Source organism: Vanellus vanellus (genome assembly GCF_965231255.1).
Source record: "Vanellus vanellus genome assembly, contig: HAP1_SCAFFOLD_35, whole genome shotgun sequence".
NCBI classification, from domain to species: Eukaryota; Metazoa; Chordata; class Aves; order Charadriiformes; family Charadriidae; genus Vanellus; species Vanellus vanellus.
The window spans coordinates 2016314-2034004 of NW_028128889.1; the positions used below are offsets into that span (position 1 = coordinate 2016314).

Below are 17691 nucleotides of genomic sequence, written 5' to 3' on the forward strand. Positions count from 1 at the left end.
AATGAGGGTGACTCATCAGAGGTGCTCTGCACAGATGAACCCAAAAGCAATGGATTGCCCTCAGGAAGTCTCCCTGCATTGATCACAGCAGAAGCGTAGAACAGTTCAGACTTTGCAGCCGTCTCCACGGTGTATAAAGTTACCTGAAACTAACCGTATCCCCTCCGTTCTCGAGCTATGTGCAGGTATCACTTCTGTTTCTCCTCCCCCTCACAACTGCCTTCCTGGCTCTGCAAACAGGGCTCAACGTGCACTCACCCAGAATAAATCATCAGGAGCTTGCCTTCATGCAATGACTGGATAAAACAAAGACATGTATAAGAACGTTCCCCTTTTCCTCTGTGTGCCACTGGGAGTTGGATCTCATTAGGGTTTCCTGTGCTGGCCCAAGAGTCACACTGCTCTCTGCTCACACAGCGTTCTTGAAGAACAATATACAGCTCCAGAAGCGGCTGATGGGTGTTGCCTCTGCAATCTGCTTGCAGCACAGTGTAGGCCTCAGCAGGTAACTTACTGTTCTCTCATGTCTCAGCTCCGGACACAGAGAAAAGGCCTGAAATTGCTGTGTTTTCAAAGATTCAAAGTCCAAAGTTCCTGGTGGCTGGATACTAATTTTCTCATACCCCCAGCACACACCACAATAGGAATACAGAGATATTAATGTGGATTTTCTCTGCCTTATTTCAGCTGTCAGATCATCAAGTCTAAATTAGGGTCAAACCTTAGTTCTGAACTTAACCTATGTTAAGATCTAAGATCACATTTAGCTTCTAAATTGGAGATCTGGTCTGAGGCCCTTTTCTGTGTTCAGTGGAGAGACATCTCTCAAATGGTGAGCATATAGTCACCCACCTCAGGACACGATGAATCATAAACGGGAAATATTTCTTTTCCTGTAAGTATCAGAAGGCACCAAGAGGAATGGCTCAGAGAAGGTGATTTGGGAGGGATTCATCTCAGACAGTTGTTAATGTCTCCTACAGAAGCCATTTGCAATGAGTCAGTCTCATAAATCAAAAGAAAGAAGGACTTTCAAGGTAAAATGTTTATCAAGTGCTTTTACATCATTGGAAAGACATCTCTGGTGCAGGTTGGATGGGGCTTTGAGTAACCTGCTCTGGTGGAAGGTGTCCCTGTCCATGGCAGGGGGTTGGAACTAGATGACCTTTAAGGTCCTTTCCAACCCAAACCATTCTATGATTTATGATGCCAGAAGGTCAAATGCAAGTGCAAGGTCCTGCACCTGGGGAGGAAGAATGCTAGGCACCAGTATAGGTTAGGGACGGACCTGCTGGGAAGTAGCTCGGAGGAGAAGGATCTGGGGGTTGTGGTAGACAGTAAATTATCCATGGCCCAGCAATGTGCCCTTGTTCACAAAAAGGCCAATGGAATCCTGGGCTGCATAGGGAAGAGTGTGGCCAGTAGGTCGAGGGAGGTCATTCTCCCCCTCTACTCTGCACTGGTGAGGCCACAACTGGAATACTGTGTCCAGTTTTGGGCTCCCCAGTTCAAGAGGGACAGGGAACTGCTGGAACGAGTCCAGCGAAGGGCAACTAAGATGGTTGAGGGCTTGGAGCATCTGCCTTATGGGGAAAGGCTGAGAGAGCTGGGACTCTTTAGCCTGGAGAAGAGAAGGCTGAGGGGAGACCTTATTATGGCATACAAGTATCTAAAAGGTGGGTTGAAGGAGGATGGAGCCAGGCTCTTTTCAATGATTCCCAGTGACAGGACGAGGGGCAATGGGCACAAGTTAGATAACAGGAAGTTCCGTTCAAATATACGGAAAAACTTCTTTATGGTGAGGGTGACAGAGCACTGGAACAGGCTGCCCAGGGAGGTTGTGGAGTCCCCTTCTCTGGAGATTTTCAAGACCCGCCTGGATGCAGTCCTGAGTAATGTGCTCTAGGCAATCCTGCTTTAGCAGGGGAGTTGGACTAGATGATCTCTAGAGGTCCCTTCCAACTCTGATGATTCTGTGATTCTGTGAACCACATCAGGACTGCTGTGTCCAGTGTGGAGGTTTCCCACTGTCCCACTTGGCCTCCAACACCACATGGACCAGGGTGCATTCAGGGCAGGAGAAATGTCACCCCCAAACAGTCCCCATCGCAGCCCTTTCTCCTTCTTCCCCAAGTAGTCCCCTCTTTGTTCCCCCCCACCAGTGCCTGTCCCTGCCCAACCCCAGCTGAATCCCTCATTGGTGAGTGCAGACAGCTCTGCTGCAGGGTCTGGCAGCATCTAGGCCAGGAGAGATTGCACAGGTCTGGTCATGCCCCCTGCAGGCACTGAGCCCAGCAGGGGGATGGAACTGGCCGTGCAGCAAAGGTCCCTCCCTGGGCCTGGGGTGTATGGCCAGAGGTGGAAGTGGTCAGGGTGCGGGGCTGGTTTGCTCCCCATTGCCCTGGGGCAGCTTCCCCAGGGTGTCCAGGGACTGTGGCACAGACCAGCTCATCTCTTGTCCGCCTTTCACACCTTGCTTCATCTCCGTGAAACCTGGCTCTGTATGGTGATCACTCTTCTGAGTCTCCATTCACTGCCCACCCCAGGGAACGTGCACAATCCCCATCCTCTCCTCACCCCTCCAGACTCCTTTCCAGAGGAACGATAGATGCCATCAGCCCTGTCATACATGTGGCAGCCTAAAGAGCCGATGAGGAGCTCATGCAGCATCTCTGCAGCCCCTGCTCACATAGAAGGCAGCATTTAAAACCAACATTTGTGTCTAATGGATCCCAGTTGTACTGCGAGCTTATCCCCGCAGTCACAGGGAGAAGAGGAGAAAAGACACATGTACTGGTGAAGGAGCTGAGGAGGAGTCAGCAGTGTGCCCTGGAGGCAAAGGCCATTGACATACTGGCTCCCATAGCACAGGCATTGAAAAAGTTGAGATCTGTGGAGAACCAGGGTGCAATGACCATCCCTGCCCTTGGCCCTGTATAAACTGGGTGGGGTGGGTTGGTCATGGCTGTCAGTGAAGCCTCACACAGCTGCTCCCTCACTGACTCACCCCTCACCCCAGTGGAATGGGAGCAGAGACTAGGAAGAGCAAAAGTCGGGAAAGTCATGGGTCAAGATAAATATAGTTTAATAGGCAAAGGAAATAAGAAGAGGAAAGAAAAAAATCAATCAAACAAACAAGAAGATAATAAGTGATGCAAAGACAAACACGACCTTCCACAAGTACACGAATGCCCAGGCAGTCCCCAGGCAATGGCTACCCACCCAAAAAAAACTCCCCTCCGATTTTATTGCTGACCTTGATGCCATATGGCATGGCATATCTGTTTGGTCTGCTGTCCTTGCTGTGTCTCCTCCCAACTTATGCAAACTCTCAACCTACTCACTGTAAGGGCAGTGTGAGAATGAGAGACAGTCTGGATGCTGTGCAGACACTGTTCAGCAAAAGCTAAAACAGGGGCGTGTTATCAACATGGTTTTGGTCCCCAATCCAAAACACAACACCTTACGGGCTGCTATGAAGAAAATGAGCTCCATCCCAGCCAGACCCCCTACACTGGGTCAAAGCTTTCCAGTGGGGAAGGAGGGCTGAGGTGGAAAGCCTGATCCTCCACAAATGGAGGAGATGGGGCAAGGGAGTGAGTGTCCCAGTGAAGAGAGAAGACCTTGAGCTGGAGCCAGAGGAGCACAGCTGGAGCAGGGACTTGCTCATTTCCCTGGGAAGAGGGGAGGGAAAGGTGGAGGGAGGGAGATGCAGGAGATGATCTTGTTTTAGCCCTCATAAAGAGGAAGTGCTTGTGTCAGTCCAGCCTCTCCACCTGCCTTTGCAGCAAGAGAAGCAAAGGCTTCTCACTCAGCTGCTGAGCTGCTGCATCCCCAGCTGGATCCTGAGACGTGCATGAAGCAGGGCCTGCCGAGGGGCAGGAGGAGATTTGCATGGCTCTAACCCATGTGAGCCACCCAATAGGAATGGCCCATTTTTCTTTGGCAGTGCAGTGAAGGTAGACCTTTGTTAGTGGCTGCCATGTGAGCCTCATACTCCTGAAATGTGCACCACTGGGGGGATGCGCACCATGTGACTACCATCCCCGGAACCCTCAGTGAGAAAGATGGCCTCATAATGGCCCTTGTAAGTATTCACAAACTTGGGCAAATATCTTCTCTTTACTCCTCCAGAAAAGACAACCTTGACACTTCAGTACTTTCCACATGGTGTTTATTAACAAGGAAAATCAAACCCGTGACATTTTCAAGACTGTTAATTAAACCATGATATTTCTTCCCAAAGACCTTTTGCTTTCTTCACTCACCACTCCACAAGCGGTCTCAGTGGCACACACTTCTGAAGAGCCAGCCAGTATCCAGAGCTTTCAAAGGAGCTAGAAGTGTCTCTTGCCTGTGTCAACAAGGGACCATGAGCTCTGGGTGAGGACCAGGGCTTTCCTCATGATTTTCCTGAGTGCCTCCCTGACCTCCCTGTTCCGCAGGCTGTAGATGAGGGGGTTGACCAGGGGTGTGAGGATGGTGTAGAAAAAAGAGAAAAACTTATTGAGCTGCCTCAGAGGGGCTTTTCTCGGCACCATGTAGACAAGGATAAGGGTGCCATAGAAAATGGTGACGAGAGTGAGGTGAGAAGAGCAAGTGGAGAAGGCCTTTTTTCTACTGATGCTGGATGGGATCCTCAGGATGGCAGCTGTGATGCACACATAGGAGCCCAGTGTGAAAAGGAAGGGAAAAACTGCATCCAGGATGCCAAATATGAATGTAACAATTGTGACTGCTCTGGTGTCACTGCAGGCAAGCTCCAGCAATGGGGTAAAATCACAGAAGAAGTGGTCAATGGCCTTGGGGCCACAAAACTGCAACCGGGATAAGACAACTGTGACTACCACCAGCAGCAGTGATCCCCATAGCCAAGAGGCAGCTGCCAGGTGTACAGAGACCTTCCAGGTCATGAGGCTTGCATAGACCAAGGGCTGGCATATGGCCAAGTACCGATCATAGGCCATGGCCGCCAGCAGGTAACACTCAGTAGTGGCAAAGGAAGCAAAGAAGTAGAACTGAGCCAGGCAGCCGTGTGCAGAAATGCTGCTGTCCCCAGTCAGGAAGCTGGCCAGCAAACGAGGCAGGGTGGTGGAGCTGTAGCAGGTCTCCAAGGAGGACAGATTGCCCAGGAAGAAGTACATGGGGGTGTGCAGGTGCCGGTCTGCCACCACCAGCACAACGATGAGGATGTTCCCAACCATGGTGACTGAGTAGATCATAAGCAAGAGGAGAAAGAGCAGGTTCTGGAGCGTGGGGACATCACTTATTCCCAGCAGCACAAAATCCATGGATGATGTCCTGTTGTCCCTTTCTCCTTCTTCCATGTTGTTTTTCTTTCAGTTCCTCAGCTTCCACAGAGAGGTGCTACGACAGAGAAACACATTTCAGTGTTTACCTTCAACATTTTTTTGTGTAAGGCATTGTTCTCTTCACATGAGCTTTATGTGTCTCGTGCCTCACGAAAGCAGAAAAAGAATGTTTTTCCTGATGGGTAAAGAACACTCATCCCAGCAGACCCTCTGGAGACTCCAGAGGTGAGCTGCCCAATGGAAGTTCTTCTTTCTCACTGTGAAATAGAACTATGATGTCCATTTGCTCACACAGAAACAGAGAACTTTCATATGCCTGTGGGTATGCCCAGGAAGTCATAGAGTCACAGAATCATAGAATGGTTTAGGTTGGAAAGGAACTTTAAGATCATCAAATTGCACTATCGGTGTTGAGGACTGACATCCTACTGCTCTCAGGAAAGACAAAGTGTGTCAGAGAAAACAAAACCCACTCTCCAAAAAAGCCTAGTTTGTGATGCGTCATGGCAGACACCACCCTTCCCCCAAAGCAAGGGATGGGCACATTGCAGGTGAGTGGCCACAGCTCTCGGAAACACTCCCATGAGGAGGAAAGGATTCCCACCCCACTCCTTCCCCACCACCCAACAGGCAAATCCCTCCCATTGAGAAAGGGCAGGTCAGGAGTTACTGCCTCAGATGACCAAAGCACTGTGCTGGGGGACTGCCAGAGAGCATGCTGAAAACCACATTGCGGGTCAAAATGTGGCATAAAAAGTGACAAGGAAGAGATAAAAAAAAAAATAGGGAAGGGGTTACTGGGAGTGAGCCAAGGCACATGGGAGAGGTTGTGCAGGGAGGAAGGATGGGAGGGCAAAAGAAGCCAAATCCAGGCTCTCTTCAGTGGTTCCAAGAAGAAAGAACACATTGAAATACAGGAAATTGGAATTTAAAGATAGCGTGGTGAAATACTGGAAGAGCTGCCCAGAGAGGCTGCAGAGGTTTCATCCCTGTGGCTATTAAGAACTTGACTGGGCATGGTCCTGAGCCACCTGCCTCAGCTGACTCTGCTTTTAGGAAGCGGGGGCTGAACAGGCTGATATGCTGGGGTGGCTTCCAAGCCCAGCCGCTCTGTGACTCTGTGACTGGGAGCTGCTGGGCAGAACCTGTTGCTTCACATTTTTCCCTCATGAGCAGTGGTTCCTGAGGGGTTTGAGGATGCCTGCCTGCAGATCCCAGCCCAGCAGCAGGACTTCGGCATGGCCAGCTGTGCTTGAGGGGCTGCCTGGGCAAGCAGGACCTTAAGGGGGTGTCCGCAGGGTGCTGGGGCTGAGGTGGGATACGATCAGGGTCAGGGCCGTTGGCAATGCCAGGACATGCCTCAGCGCATGACTGGAGAAAGCTCATGCCCAACAAACACAGCTCTGTGCAACAGCAGTGCCCTCCAAGGGCCTCACACCCACCTCTTGGGCTGGAATGCACTTATTCCAGCGGTGATAATCAAAGGAACTGTGCCGAGAGTTTGCCAAAAACTATTCAGAATGCCTGATACCCCCAGCCCTCTCCACTGCAGGGGAGTGACAAAGCTGAGAGCTGGAAAAAAAAACCCAACAACTACATGGTCATAATCCTAATTCTGAGAGTGAGAAAACATATAAAACCCAGCAACAATAACAACAAAAATATAACCAAATCTTGAGACAATTGAAGTAGCCCTGTGAGGGATGAAGAGAAGGGCACAGGCAATGTGGCCCCACACAACCTGCCCAAATGCTCTCCCGCCTTCCCAGCTAAGGAGGGAAAGTGTCCCGGGGCTGTCCCTGGGATGTCACTGTGCAGTCCAGGGGCCCGGGGGTGTCTGGGGGAAGGTGGAAGCTGGGGTGGGAAGACATGCAGGAAAGGACGGGGCTGAAACTCTTATCTCGATGCTCTCATTTATTCTTTTCAAAGACCCAGCAGCCTGACTAATAACACTCAGACCTAAACAGCCCCCCGCACACCCATCACAAACCTGCAGTCCTCATCATGAAGCACTGACATCAGCTCTGATGGATCGTGGCAATGAAGTCCAAGTTCAGCGTCTTACCTTCTGCCTCTTCCCTACCATGACCTTCACTTCTTGGACCTCACCACAAGCCCTGAACCAGGGCTCATTCCTCAGTCTGCCCTTGCCCTCTTCTCCCAGCAGCTGCTAAGGTCAGTCTCCAGCAGCACCTGAAGGCTCCCTCATCTCTCAAGTCTGCCCGGGTTTATAGCAGAAAGGAGACTCTAAAGGTTCCCGCTGTAGCGTGTCCCCCCTTGAGTCGCCGAGGAGACCAGCTCCAGTGAAGGTAAGCCCTCACTGGGGAAGGGGATCGCGGCGGACAAGGCCGGTAAAGGGCTCTTTTGAGGGCTCTCGTAGCCGGGAAAAGCGGCTAGCTCGTGTCGGAACCGGCAGCTCGGGGGCGGGCTGCTGACGCGGCAGGGGCGGAGCCAGCGTCACACGCGGCAGTTCTAAACGGGCTGCCCCGGAGCGCAGCGGCCGGCCGCTGCGCACCCAGCACGCGGACAGCCAGTGGGCGTCACCCAGGCCCTCACTGCAGCACCGCAGTGGGAGGGGGCGAACAGGGAGCAACTTTTCGCAGGTAGGTCACTGAGAGCCTTGCGTCTGAGCTGAGCACAAGCTGGGCAAACGCAAGCAGAGGAACATCGGTGTGCAGGGGCACGGGCTCAGGGCTTGCGGGAAGCTGACGGCAGAGATCCAGCACCTCCCACTGCAAGAGAAGAACATGCCTCCAAAACGGTCAAGAGCTGCTGTGAGAAAGAATGTGGGAACTCAGACCGAGCTCCCACGAAAACAAGTGGCTGTGCAGGTTTCGGGCTGCAATGAATGCCGGAGCCTGGCACTGCTCTCACAGGGAGCCAGTGACACCGCCTGCATACGGTGTGATCAAATAAATGATCTGCTCAGGCAGGTGGTTGAACTGAAGGAAGAGGTAGAAAGGTTAAGAACTATCAGAGACTGTGAAAATGAAATAGACTGGTGGAGCCATACCCTGAGACCAAGGCAGCAGGAAGAGGCTCCATTGGAAGTGGTTGATCCCCTTCCCTCCTGTCACCAGGCGGAAGGAGAGAACTTAAGGGATAAGGAGGAGTGGAGTCAGATCCCTCCCCGGAGAGGCAAGCGGAACCTCTCGCAGCCCCCCTCACCATCCCAATTGCCCTTGCAGAATAGGTATGGGGCTTTGGAATTCGAAGACCAGGCGATCGAGGATGGAAAGGATGATCCATCCAGTGAGGCGCCCAGTGCTGGGCACTCACCCCGCCGCCTCAGGACTTCCTCAACCAAGAAAGAAAGGAAGGTAATTGTGCTAGGGGACTCCCTTCTGAGGGGAACAGAGGGCCCTATCTGTAGACCGGACCCATCCCACAGGGAAGTCAGCTGCCTCCCTGGGGCCAGAATTAAGGACATAAGGAGAAAACTCCCTTCCCTGGTTAAGACATCAGATTACTACCCACTACTGATATTTCAGGTAGGTGGTGATGAGGTAGGTACCAGAAGTCTAAGGGCAATGAAGAATGACTTCAGGGCCCTGGGACGGCTGGTTAAGGGATCGGGAGCACAAATAGTGTTCTCCTCTATCCCACCATTTGCAGGGGTTGACCAGGGGATAAATAGGAGGAGTCAGGAAATTAACTCCTGGCTCCGAGACTGGTGTATCCGGCAGAACTTTGGCTTTTTTGATCATGGGCTCATCTACAGGAAACCAGGCATGCTGGCAACAGGTGGGGGAAGCCTAACCCGAAGGGGAAGAAAGATCCTGGGACAAGAGCTAGCAGGGCTCATCTACAGGGCTTTAAACTAGGTTTGAAGGGGGACGGGGATGAGACCAGGATTACAAAAGTGGTGCCTGGGAGAAGCGTACCAGTGCTTCTGGGTAAAAGTGTTAGCAAGGTCTTGCAGCCTGTCCCAGTGGTGGTGGGGGATGGTGAATTGTGTGACAGCCAAGGCACGAGGGGTAGTGATAATTTGGTAGCTACAGTAGTGCCTAAGTATGATCAGGTGCGAATTAGGGCTTGTCCCCCCAAGAAAGTGGCAGGGCAATCAGCCCAGCTGAAGTGCATCTATACTAATGCACGCAGCATGGGAAATAAACAAGAGGAGCTGGAGGCCATTGTACAGCAAGGAAACTATGATATAGTCGCCATCACAGAAACGTGGTGGGAGGACACACACAAGTGGAGTGCTGTAATGGATGGCTACCAACTCTTCAAAAAGGATAGGCAAGGAAGAAGAGGTGGTGGGGTGGCCCTCTATGTTAGGGGCAGTTTTGAATGCCAGGAACTTAACAGTGTGGATGACAACACTGAGTGTGTATGGATAAAAATTAAGGGGAAGGCTAATAAGGCAGACATCGTGATGGGAGTTTGTTATAGACCTCCTAATCAGGATGTAGAAGCCGATGAAGTATTCTACAAGCAGCTGGCAGAGGTCTCACAATCATCTGCCCTTGTTCTTGTGGGGGACTTCAACTTCCCAGACGTCTGCTGGAAATACAATGCAGCAGAGAGGGAACAGTCATGGAGGTTCCTGGAGTGTGTGGAAGACAACTTCCTAACACAGCTGGTGAAGGAACCAACTAGGGGAAGTGCCCTACTGGACCTACTGTTTGTTAACAGAGAAGGTCTTGTGGAGGATGTAAAGGTTGGAGGTCGCCTTGGGCACAGTGATCACGAAATGATAGAATTTTCAATTCTTGATCACGTAAGGCGGGGAGCCAGCAGAACTGCCACCTTGGATTTCCGAAGGGCAGACTTTAGCCTGTTTAGGAGCATGGTCGAGAGTGTCCCTTGGGAGGCAGTTTTGAAGAGCAAAGGTGCCCAGGAAGGCTGGGCATACTTCAAGCAGGTGCTCTTAAAAGCTCAGGAGAAGGCCATCCCCTTGTCTCGAAAAACGAGCAGACGGGGAAGACGACCAGCCTGGCTAAATAGAGAACTTTGGCTGGACCTCAGGAAAAAAAGAAAAGTTTACATTCTCTGGAAAAGGGGGTTGGCAACTTATGAGGATTATCAAGATATAACAAAGCTATGTAGGGGGAAAATGAGAAGGGCCAAAGCTCAATCAGAACTCAGCTTGGCCACTGCAGTCAAAGACAATAAGAAAAGGTTCTTTGAATATATCAATAGAAAAAGGAAGACTATGGAAAATGTAGGCCCGCTGGTGAACGAGACAGGTGCCCTAGTGGTGGAGGACGCAGAGAAGGCAGAGTTACTGAATGCCTTCTTTTCTTCGGTCTTCACTGCTAAAGCTGTCCCTCATGAATCCCACCCTCTGAAGGCAAAAGGGGAGGTCTGGAGAGTGGAAGATTTTCCCTCAGTTGAGGAGGACCGGGTCAGAGACCACTTGGCCAAGCTGGACATTCATAAGTCCATGGGCCCTGATGGCATGCATCCGCGAGTGCTGAGAGAGCTGGCGGATGTTATTGCTAGACCACTCTCCATCGTCTTTGAACGGTCATGGAGAACAGGAGAGGTGCCTGAGGACTGGAGGAAGGCCAACATCACTCCAATCTTCAAAAAAGGCAAGAAGGAGGACCCAGGGAACTACAGACCGGTTAGTCTCACCTCTGTCCCTGGGAAGGTATTGGAGCGACTCATTCTGGATGTCATCTCCAATCACGTTGAGGAACAGGAAGTTATTGGAAGTGGTCAACATGGATTTACCAAGGGTAAATCGTGCTTGACCAATCTGATAGCTTTCTATGATGTTATAACTGGTTGGCTGGATGAGGGGAAAGTCGTGGATGTCATCTACCTTGACTTTAGCAAGGCTTTTGACACTGTCTCCCATGACATCCTTATTAGGAAGCTGAGGAAGTATGGGCTAGATGAGGTGACAGTGAGGTGGATTGAGAGTTGGCTGCGGGACAGGACTCAGAGGGTTGTGATCAGCGGCACAGAGTCTAGTTGGAGGCCTGTAACCAGTGGTGTCCCCCAGGGATCAATACTCGGTCCTATTTTGTTTAATATACTCATTAATGACCTGGATGAGGGGACAGAGTGTATCCTCAGCAAGTTTGCTGATGATACCAAACTGGGTGGGGTGGCTGACACCCCAGAGGGCTGTGCTGCCATCCAGCGTGACCTGGACAGGCTGGAGAGCTGGGCAGAGAAGAACCTAATGAGGTTCAACAAAACCAAGTGCAAGGTCCTGCACCTGGGGAGGAAGAATGCTAGGCACCAGTACAGGTTAGGGGCTTACCTGCTGGGAGATAGCTTGGAGGAGAAGGATCTGGGGGTTGTGGTAGACAGTAAATTATCCATGGCCCAGCAATGTGCCCTTGTCGCCAAAAAGGCCAATGGAATCCTGGGCTGCATAGGGAAGAGTGTGGCCAGTAGGTCGAGGGAGGTCATTCTCCCCCTCTACTCGGCACTGGTGAGGCCACAACTGGAATACTGTGTCCAGTTTTGGGCTCCCCAGTTCAAGAGGGACAGGGAACTGCTGGAGCGAGTCCAGCGAAGGGCAACTAAGATGATTAAGGGCTTGGAGCACCTCCCTTATGAGGAAAGGCTGAGAGAGCTGGGACTCTTTAGCCTGGAGAAGAGAAGGCTGAGGGGAGACCTGATTATGGCATACAAGTATCTAAAGGGTGGGTTGAAGAAGGATGGAGCCAGGCTCTTTTCATTGGTTCCAAGTGACAGGACGAGGGGCAATGGGCACAAGTTAGAACACAGGAAGTTCCGTTCAAATACACGGAAACAGTTCTTTACGGTTCGGGTGACAGAGCACTGGAACAGGCTGCCCAGGGAGGTTGTGGAGTCCCCTTCCCTGGAGATTTTCAAGACCCGCCTGGATGCAGTCCTGCGTAATGTGCTCTAGGCAATCCTGCTTTAGCAGGAGAGTTGGACTAGATGATCTCTAGAGGTCCCTTCCAACTCTGATAATTCTGTGTGATTCTGTGATTCTGTAATGGTGCATGGTGGCAATGGAGACAGCTTCTTTCCTGCTCCTGCCTCCCACCTGGCTGTCTCCTCTGCAGGAAAGCTCATCTGATGAGCTATGGGCCTGAGAACCTGCCATCTGCTCCCACTGAGCCAACCAGGTTCTTCGCCAGGAACGCTCTGACCACACGATGTATGGGAAGGAGGAGAAGTTTTATTTGATCACAGCTGTAATTTGGGCTAAAGGTACTCATTTAAGGTGCCAGTTACAATCTTTGAATGTAAGAACAGTCCTTGGTTTGCTGTATCAAAATATATGATGTTCTTTGAAATGTTAGAAATATGTAGAAACATGTTATATGTTTTTTTGATACTCCTTGTAATGTTATAGCAAATAATAAACATATGCTCATGTGTATACATATATACACATATATAAAATTAATATACTTGGTGATGTTATATTCTTTGATCTGTTACCGGTCTCTAAATATTCACTGTCATTACCCCAGACATCCCCCAGTGCCGTGGGTGAATACATGCGCTGAGGTCAGCTTTGACCTGTCACACTCCTACAACTTCTTAAAGAGAGGTTCAGCCTTTACGTAGCCAATCGTTGGCCTAAGCCACACACACACCTCCTGGTTAGTCTGTCAGGGGCCCAGGAGCTGCAAAGCCAGTAGCTCCCCCCTCACCAAACTGTTTGTGCTGTTAAAACATTCTCAAGGGTTTGAATCCTTGCGAGGCTAAGGGAATGACAGCTGAGGACGACACTGGCTTCCACAACCATGACCTGCTCTTGGTCACCATAGTTGGCCCATCGGGCAGCTGTGCTATAAAGACCCACCTCCCGAGCTGTGTCCAAACACCATCCAGAAACCTCAACAATTGTCTGCACACTGTTGTGCTTCTTTTCCAGTGAACACGAGGTCATTACAGAACCCTTGGGAGGACACATAAGGACTGAGAAACTAAGGAAAATTATGCTCAGACTTGGCACATAAGGCCATTTTGCAAGGTCATGAGCCCTCTGGTCTTCTTTTTCTCTCACAACAACGTCACCCTTACCAGCCTCTCCCCTTACCCTCAGCCATAAGGGCTCACTCCATTTGTCGGTCCCATAGAGGAGCTCCACATATCTAAGCATATCTCCTTCGCACTGACATCTCTCCCCTCCTGATCTTTCCGGCCTGTCTCTCATCATCATCCTCTGCCCATTCATCACAGCACCCCAGTCACGTGGGCTGTCCCAACACACCTCCGTTGTTATTCCCCTCAAGTGAATGAAGAGATGGCACGTGGGACTCCTCCTGCCTGTGCCCCAAGCTGAGGGCACCGGTGCATGTCTGGGCTGCGGCACCAGGGCTGAGAGTGGACTGGCCATGGGGAAACCTGCTACCAAGCCTCCAAGACCTCATGTGTGCACAGTCTTTGCTCCATGGCAGAGACACGCTGGAGTGGATGGCCGATGGCAATGTAAGGAAGGAATCAGGTGCCCACACAAAGAGTGAACTGTGCTTTCCCCGAAGCCAGAGAGAAACGGGGATGGGCTGTGCAGTGGGAGCAGAAGAGGAGCCTGCTGTCTGTGGTGTCTCTGCAGGCCTGAGGGGCTTTGGTGGAGCAGAAGCTGATGTCAGGAAGGAAGAGATGATGTTGAAAATGTCCTTGGGTGTGGACACGCTGCGGTACAGGCAAACTGTGAAAATCATTGGCCTCATCCATGATTGTATCATCAAGGGGATGGTTAAATGATGTGGGAAACCCCATCAGGGTTTCATAGGGAATGCACTCGAGCGGAGACCCTGGTGAGATGTGCTTTGTATTCATGCAGTTCTCTGCATCTACTAGGTAGGAAACAGGCACACCTTCTGTCACTGCAGTGGTGGGCTTCAGTCAGTGGATGGAGTTCCTCTATAGGACCTGAGCCGTCCGTGTCAGCTGTGTGCACTTGTGCTGGAGAGCCCTGGCATCTCACGTAGCACTGCAGGCCTGTATTTGGCCATGAAATTGAGATGCAGTTGCCCTGAATTCAGTTACGTAATAAAGAGATGCACATGAGACCATTGTCATTATACTCAAAGGACATAGAGAAAATACAGCTGGTGGAGAACAGAAAGAGAGACGCTTCTCTCTCCCTATGGCACATGACTCCATCTGGTCAGCTGAAGACCTCTATAGGCTGTCCTGGACAAAAGCAATAGTTACAGGTTCAGTTTTTGTACGTGTGGGCATCTGCTGTCATTTCAGTTGGCCAAAAGAATTTCATACCAGCCCCAACAAGATGTCCCCAGATGCTGCCCTGTCTCTATGAACTGCTCCATTAGAGCTTTCAGCTTCCAGCATCCATGTTGGTCCCCTCTGGCACTTCACATGTCACCAGGGGTGTGTGTGTCTGAACAGCTCGCTCCTGGCCTCCACCTCCAGTAATTACAATGGGAGATGAAAGAAGGAACTCCCCTACAGGAGCCTATTTTGGGCACATCTGAGCTGAGGCAAGAGGAATCCCACCACCTGTGGGGTTGTGGCAGTCCTGGGAGAAATTGAGTCCCCTTCCAGCCCCAGGACTACAAACCCAGAAGGAGGTGCCTTGACTGACGCAGCTGCATCCCTTCCCTCAGCAGGGTGAAGAAGATCTCTCCCTGGCACTGTCTGGGTGTCCTGTCTAATGATGAGACAAGGAAAGGTGATATTTAGAGCTAACTCTGTCTGTGAGAGGAGAAATGAAACTGCTGGAAGTCAGAGTCTCCTCCCGGGTGAAGGAGGGGACATCAGTGATTGCTTCAGCCTCTTTCACAGGAGATTCCCCTGGAGCCCCAGGGACACCTCAAGGGAGCCCAGAGGGGGCACAGAAAGTGCCGCCTTGGCCTGGTCCTCTGCTGATGAGCTGGGCCGGGCTCCCGGGACGGAGAGAGCTCACGGCAAGTGGGAGCGCTGCCGAGAGGCGGCTCTGCCCAGGAGCAGCTCCCCGGAAAAGCACAGCAGGGCTGAGGCACTGCGTGCAGGCGCTGAAGAGACACGAGAGAAGTGAGAGAGAGTTAAAGGCAGTGTGGAGTTGGAGGATGGTGAGAGTTCACTGGGGGAGAAATCTGCTCAGCGCTGAACACAGTAAGTCTCTGGCTGCCGGTCAATGAAAATGAGCGTAGATAGGATCTGGCGGGGCGGCGCTCAGAGTATTTGAGTGTGGAGAAGGACGCGCTGCAGAGCAGGGCTTCCCTGCTGCACCATCAGAGGGACGGGCATGCCGGCCGCCTTCTCCCGGGGACAGCTGCAGGGCTGTGCGGGTGGGTGTGCAGCCAAGGGTGCTCAGCTCTGTCCTGCTGAGCAGGGTCCCTGTGCCCCAGGGGCTGTGTGCCAGGGCAGGGACCCTGCCACCTGCCAGGGGCAGCACTCAGCCTGTCCGGGGAGCTCTTCATGGCACTGCGGGGAGAAGCTGCGGGTGGAAGGAGCGATCCCCAGCAGGGCAGGGCAGGGCAGGATCTTTCTGCTGTCAAGAGGGTGCTGCGTGGGGCAGGGCTGCTCACACCCCCAGATCACCCCCAGGGTGTTCCCGAGGGGACTTTTCAAGGGGAATATTTATGAGGGTAACCTGAAAGTGAAGGAGTCTGTGCTTTGACTTTTCTACTCTGGGTGGGCTGCGTGATGAAGGAGGAATTAAAATTCAACTTTCAGGTTTGGGTGGGGAACAGAGACTCTTCAGCTGTTATGCTGAAAGATGCAAAAGTCTTGGGGAAGCAACACAAACACCAACTTCCCTCTGCCTCAGCTTACAGAGAGCTCCAGCATCGTCTCTGCAGGCTCTCCCTCACCTTGCATGCCTTTGCAGAGAACCCTGCTGATGCTCCTTCTTCCTCCCCCTCCTGTCTGTGCCGCCCTTGGGCTTCCCCTCAACTTGCCGGGGAGTGGGGTTTCAGCTGCAGCTCAGACACCGACCCTGTGGGTCCTGCCATGCAGATCTGCACTCTGTAAGTGAATCCTCCTTTCTCCACTGTCCTCTGTTTCTTTGGGGACATAATATGACAGTGTGAACATGCTCCAGGTCAAACAAAGAGTGAATGTGCTCCAGGTCAAACCAAGCACAAAGGAGCCAGGAACAAGGCTGATGGACAGACCAGCTCTCCTCACTCTGCCCTAAGCCACAGGCAATGCTTTTGCATCTCCCCAGATGCAGCAGTTCACTCAGACTACAGGAAAGATGCTGACAGTTTCATCTCTGAAATAATATTCCCCTGGTAATCTTATGATTATGAGTGGCTAAAATCTGACTTAAATTGTGAATGGGAAAGCTAAATCCCCACCTTGCCCCGTTGCAGAGTAGAATAGAGTACTCTGGAGCACACAGTGGAGCCTGAGCTCCTCGTGGCACACTCCAACAGCAACCAAAGGAGCTCCAGAAATGGAGCTGAACAAAGGTGCTACTAAGGAATAAGACAACTGGAGCGTTTCTATGAGAAATAATGAGTTATATTGCAAAATGTTTGTCCTAACCTGTCAATAACTTCTCTTCCTTGGGCAGCTCCCTGTGAAGCTGATGTCCAACAGCAGTTCCACCACTGAGTTCCTCCTGCTGGCATTCGCAGACACACGGCAGCTCTTGACCTTCTGGCTCTTCCTGGGCATCTACCTGGCTGCCCTCCTGGGCAACGGCCTCATCATCACTGCCATCGCCTGTGACCACCGCCTCCACACCCCCATGTACTTCTTCCTCCTCAACCTCTCCCTCCTCGACCTGGGCTGCATCTCCACCATTCTCCCAAAATCCATGGCCAATTCCCTCTGGGACACCAGGGCCATCTCCTACTCAGGATGTGCTGCTCAAGTTTTTCTCTTTTCCTTTCTGATGTCAGCAGAGTATTTTCTTCTCACTGTCATGGCCTATGACCGCTACGTGGCCATCTGCAAACCCCTGCACTATGGGACCCTGATGGACAGCAGAACTTGTGTCCACATGGCAGCAGCTGCCTGGGGCAGTGGCTTTCTCTATTCTCTAATGCACACAGCTAATACTTTTTCACTACCACTTTGCCATGGCAAGGCTGTGGACCAGTTCTTCTGTGAAATCCCCCAGATCCTCAAGCTCTCCTGCTCAGATTTAAAACTCAGGGAAGCTGGGCTTCTGCTGGTCAGTGCTTTTCTTTTTTTTGGATGTTTTGTTTTCATTGTGTTGTCCTACGTGCAGATCTTCAGGTCCGTGTTGAGGATGCCCTCAGAGCAGGGACGGCACAAAGCCTTTTCCACGTGCCTCCCTCACCTGGCCGTGGTCTCCCTCTTCATCAGCACTGGTGTATTTGCTTACCTGAAGTCCCCCTCCATCTCGTCCTCATCCCTGGATCTGGTGCTGGCAGTTCTGTACTCTGTGGTGCCTCCAGCAGTGAACCCCCTCATCTACAGCATGAGGAACCAGGAGCTCAAGGATGCCCTGAGGAAGTGGATTAGACGTTTTTTCAGCAGCCACGAACTGCGTACCTTCCTCTGCAAATGA

At 51.7% G+C, this 17691-nt stretch overlaps 2 protein-coding genes across 2 annotated transcripts; one reads left to right on the forward strand and one right to left on the reverse strand.

Annotated features, from left to right (window-relative positions):
- Positions 1-4337: 4337 nt before the first annotated feature.
- Positions 4338-5327, reverse strand: LOC309683958 (olfactory receptor 5B21-like; the record flags this gene model as incomplete). Its single annotated transcript, XM_082499927.1, has 1 exon — positions 4338-5327. One exon carries the CDS (start codon positions 5325-5327, stop codon positions 4338-4340), a length of 990 nt encoding a protein of 329 aa, XP_082356053.1.
- An 11413-nt stretch (positions 5328-16740) lies between these two features.
- On the forward strand, positions 16741-17691 carry LOC309683959 (olfactory receptor 14A16-like; the record flags this gene model as incomplete). The annotated part of the gene is made up of 1 exon (XM_082499928.1): positions 16741-17691. One exon carries the CDS (start codon positions 16741-16743, stop codon positions 17689-17691), a length of 951 nt encoding a protein of 316 aa, XP_082356054.1.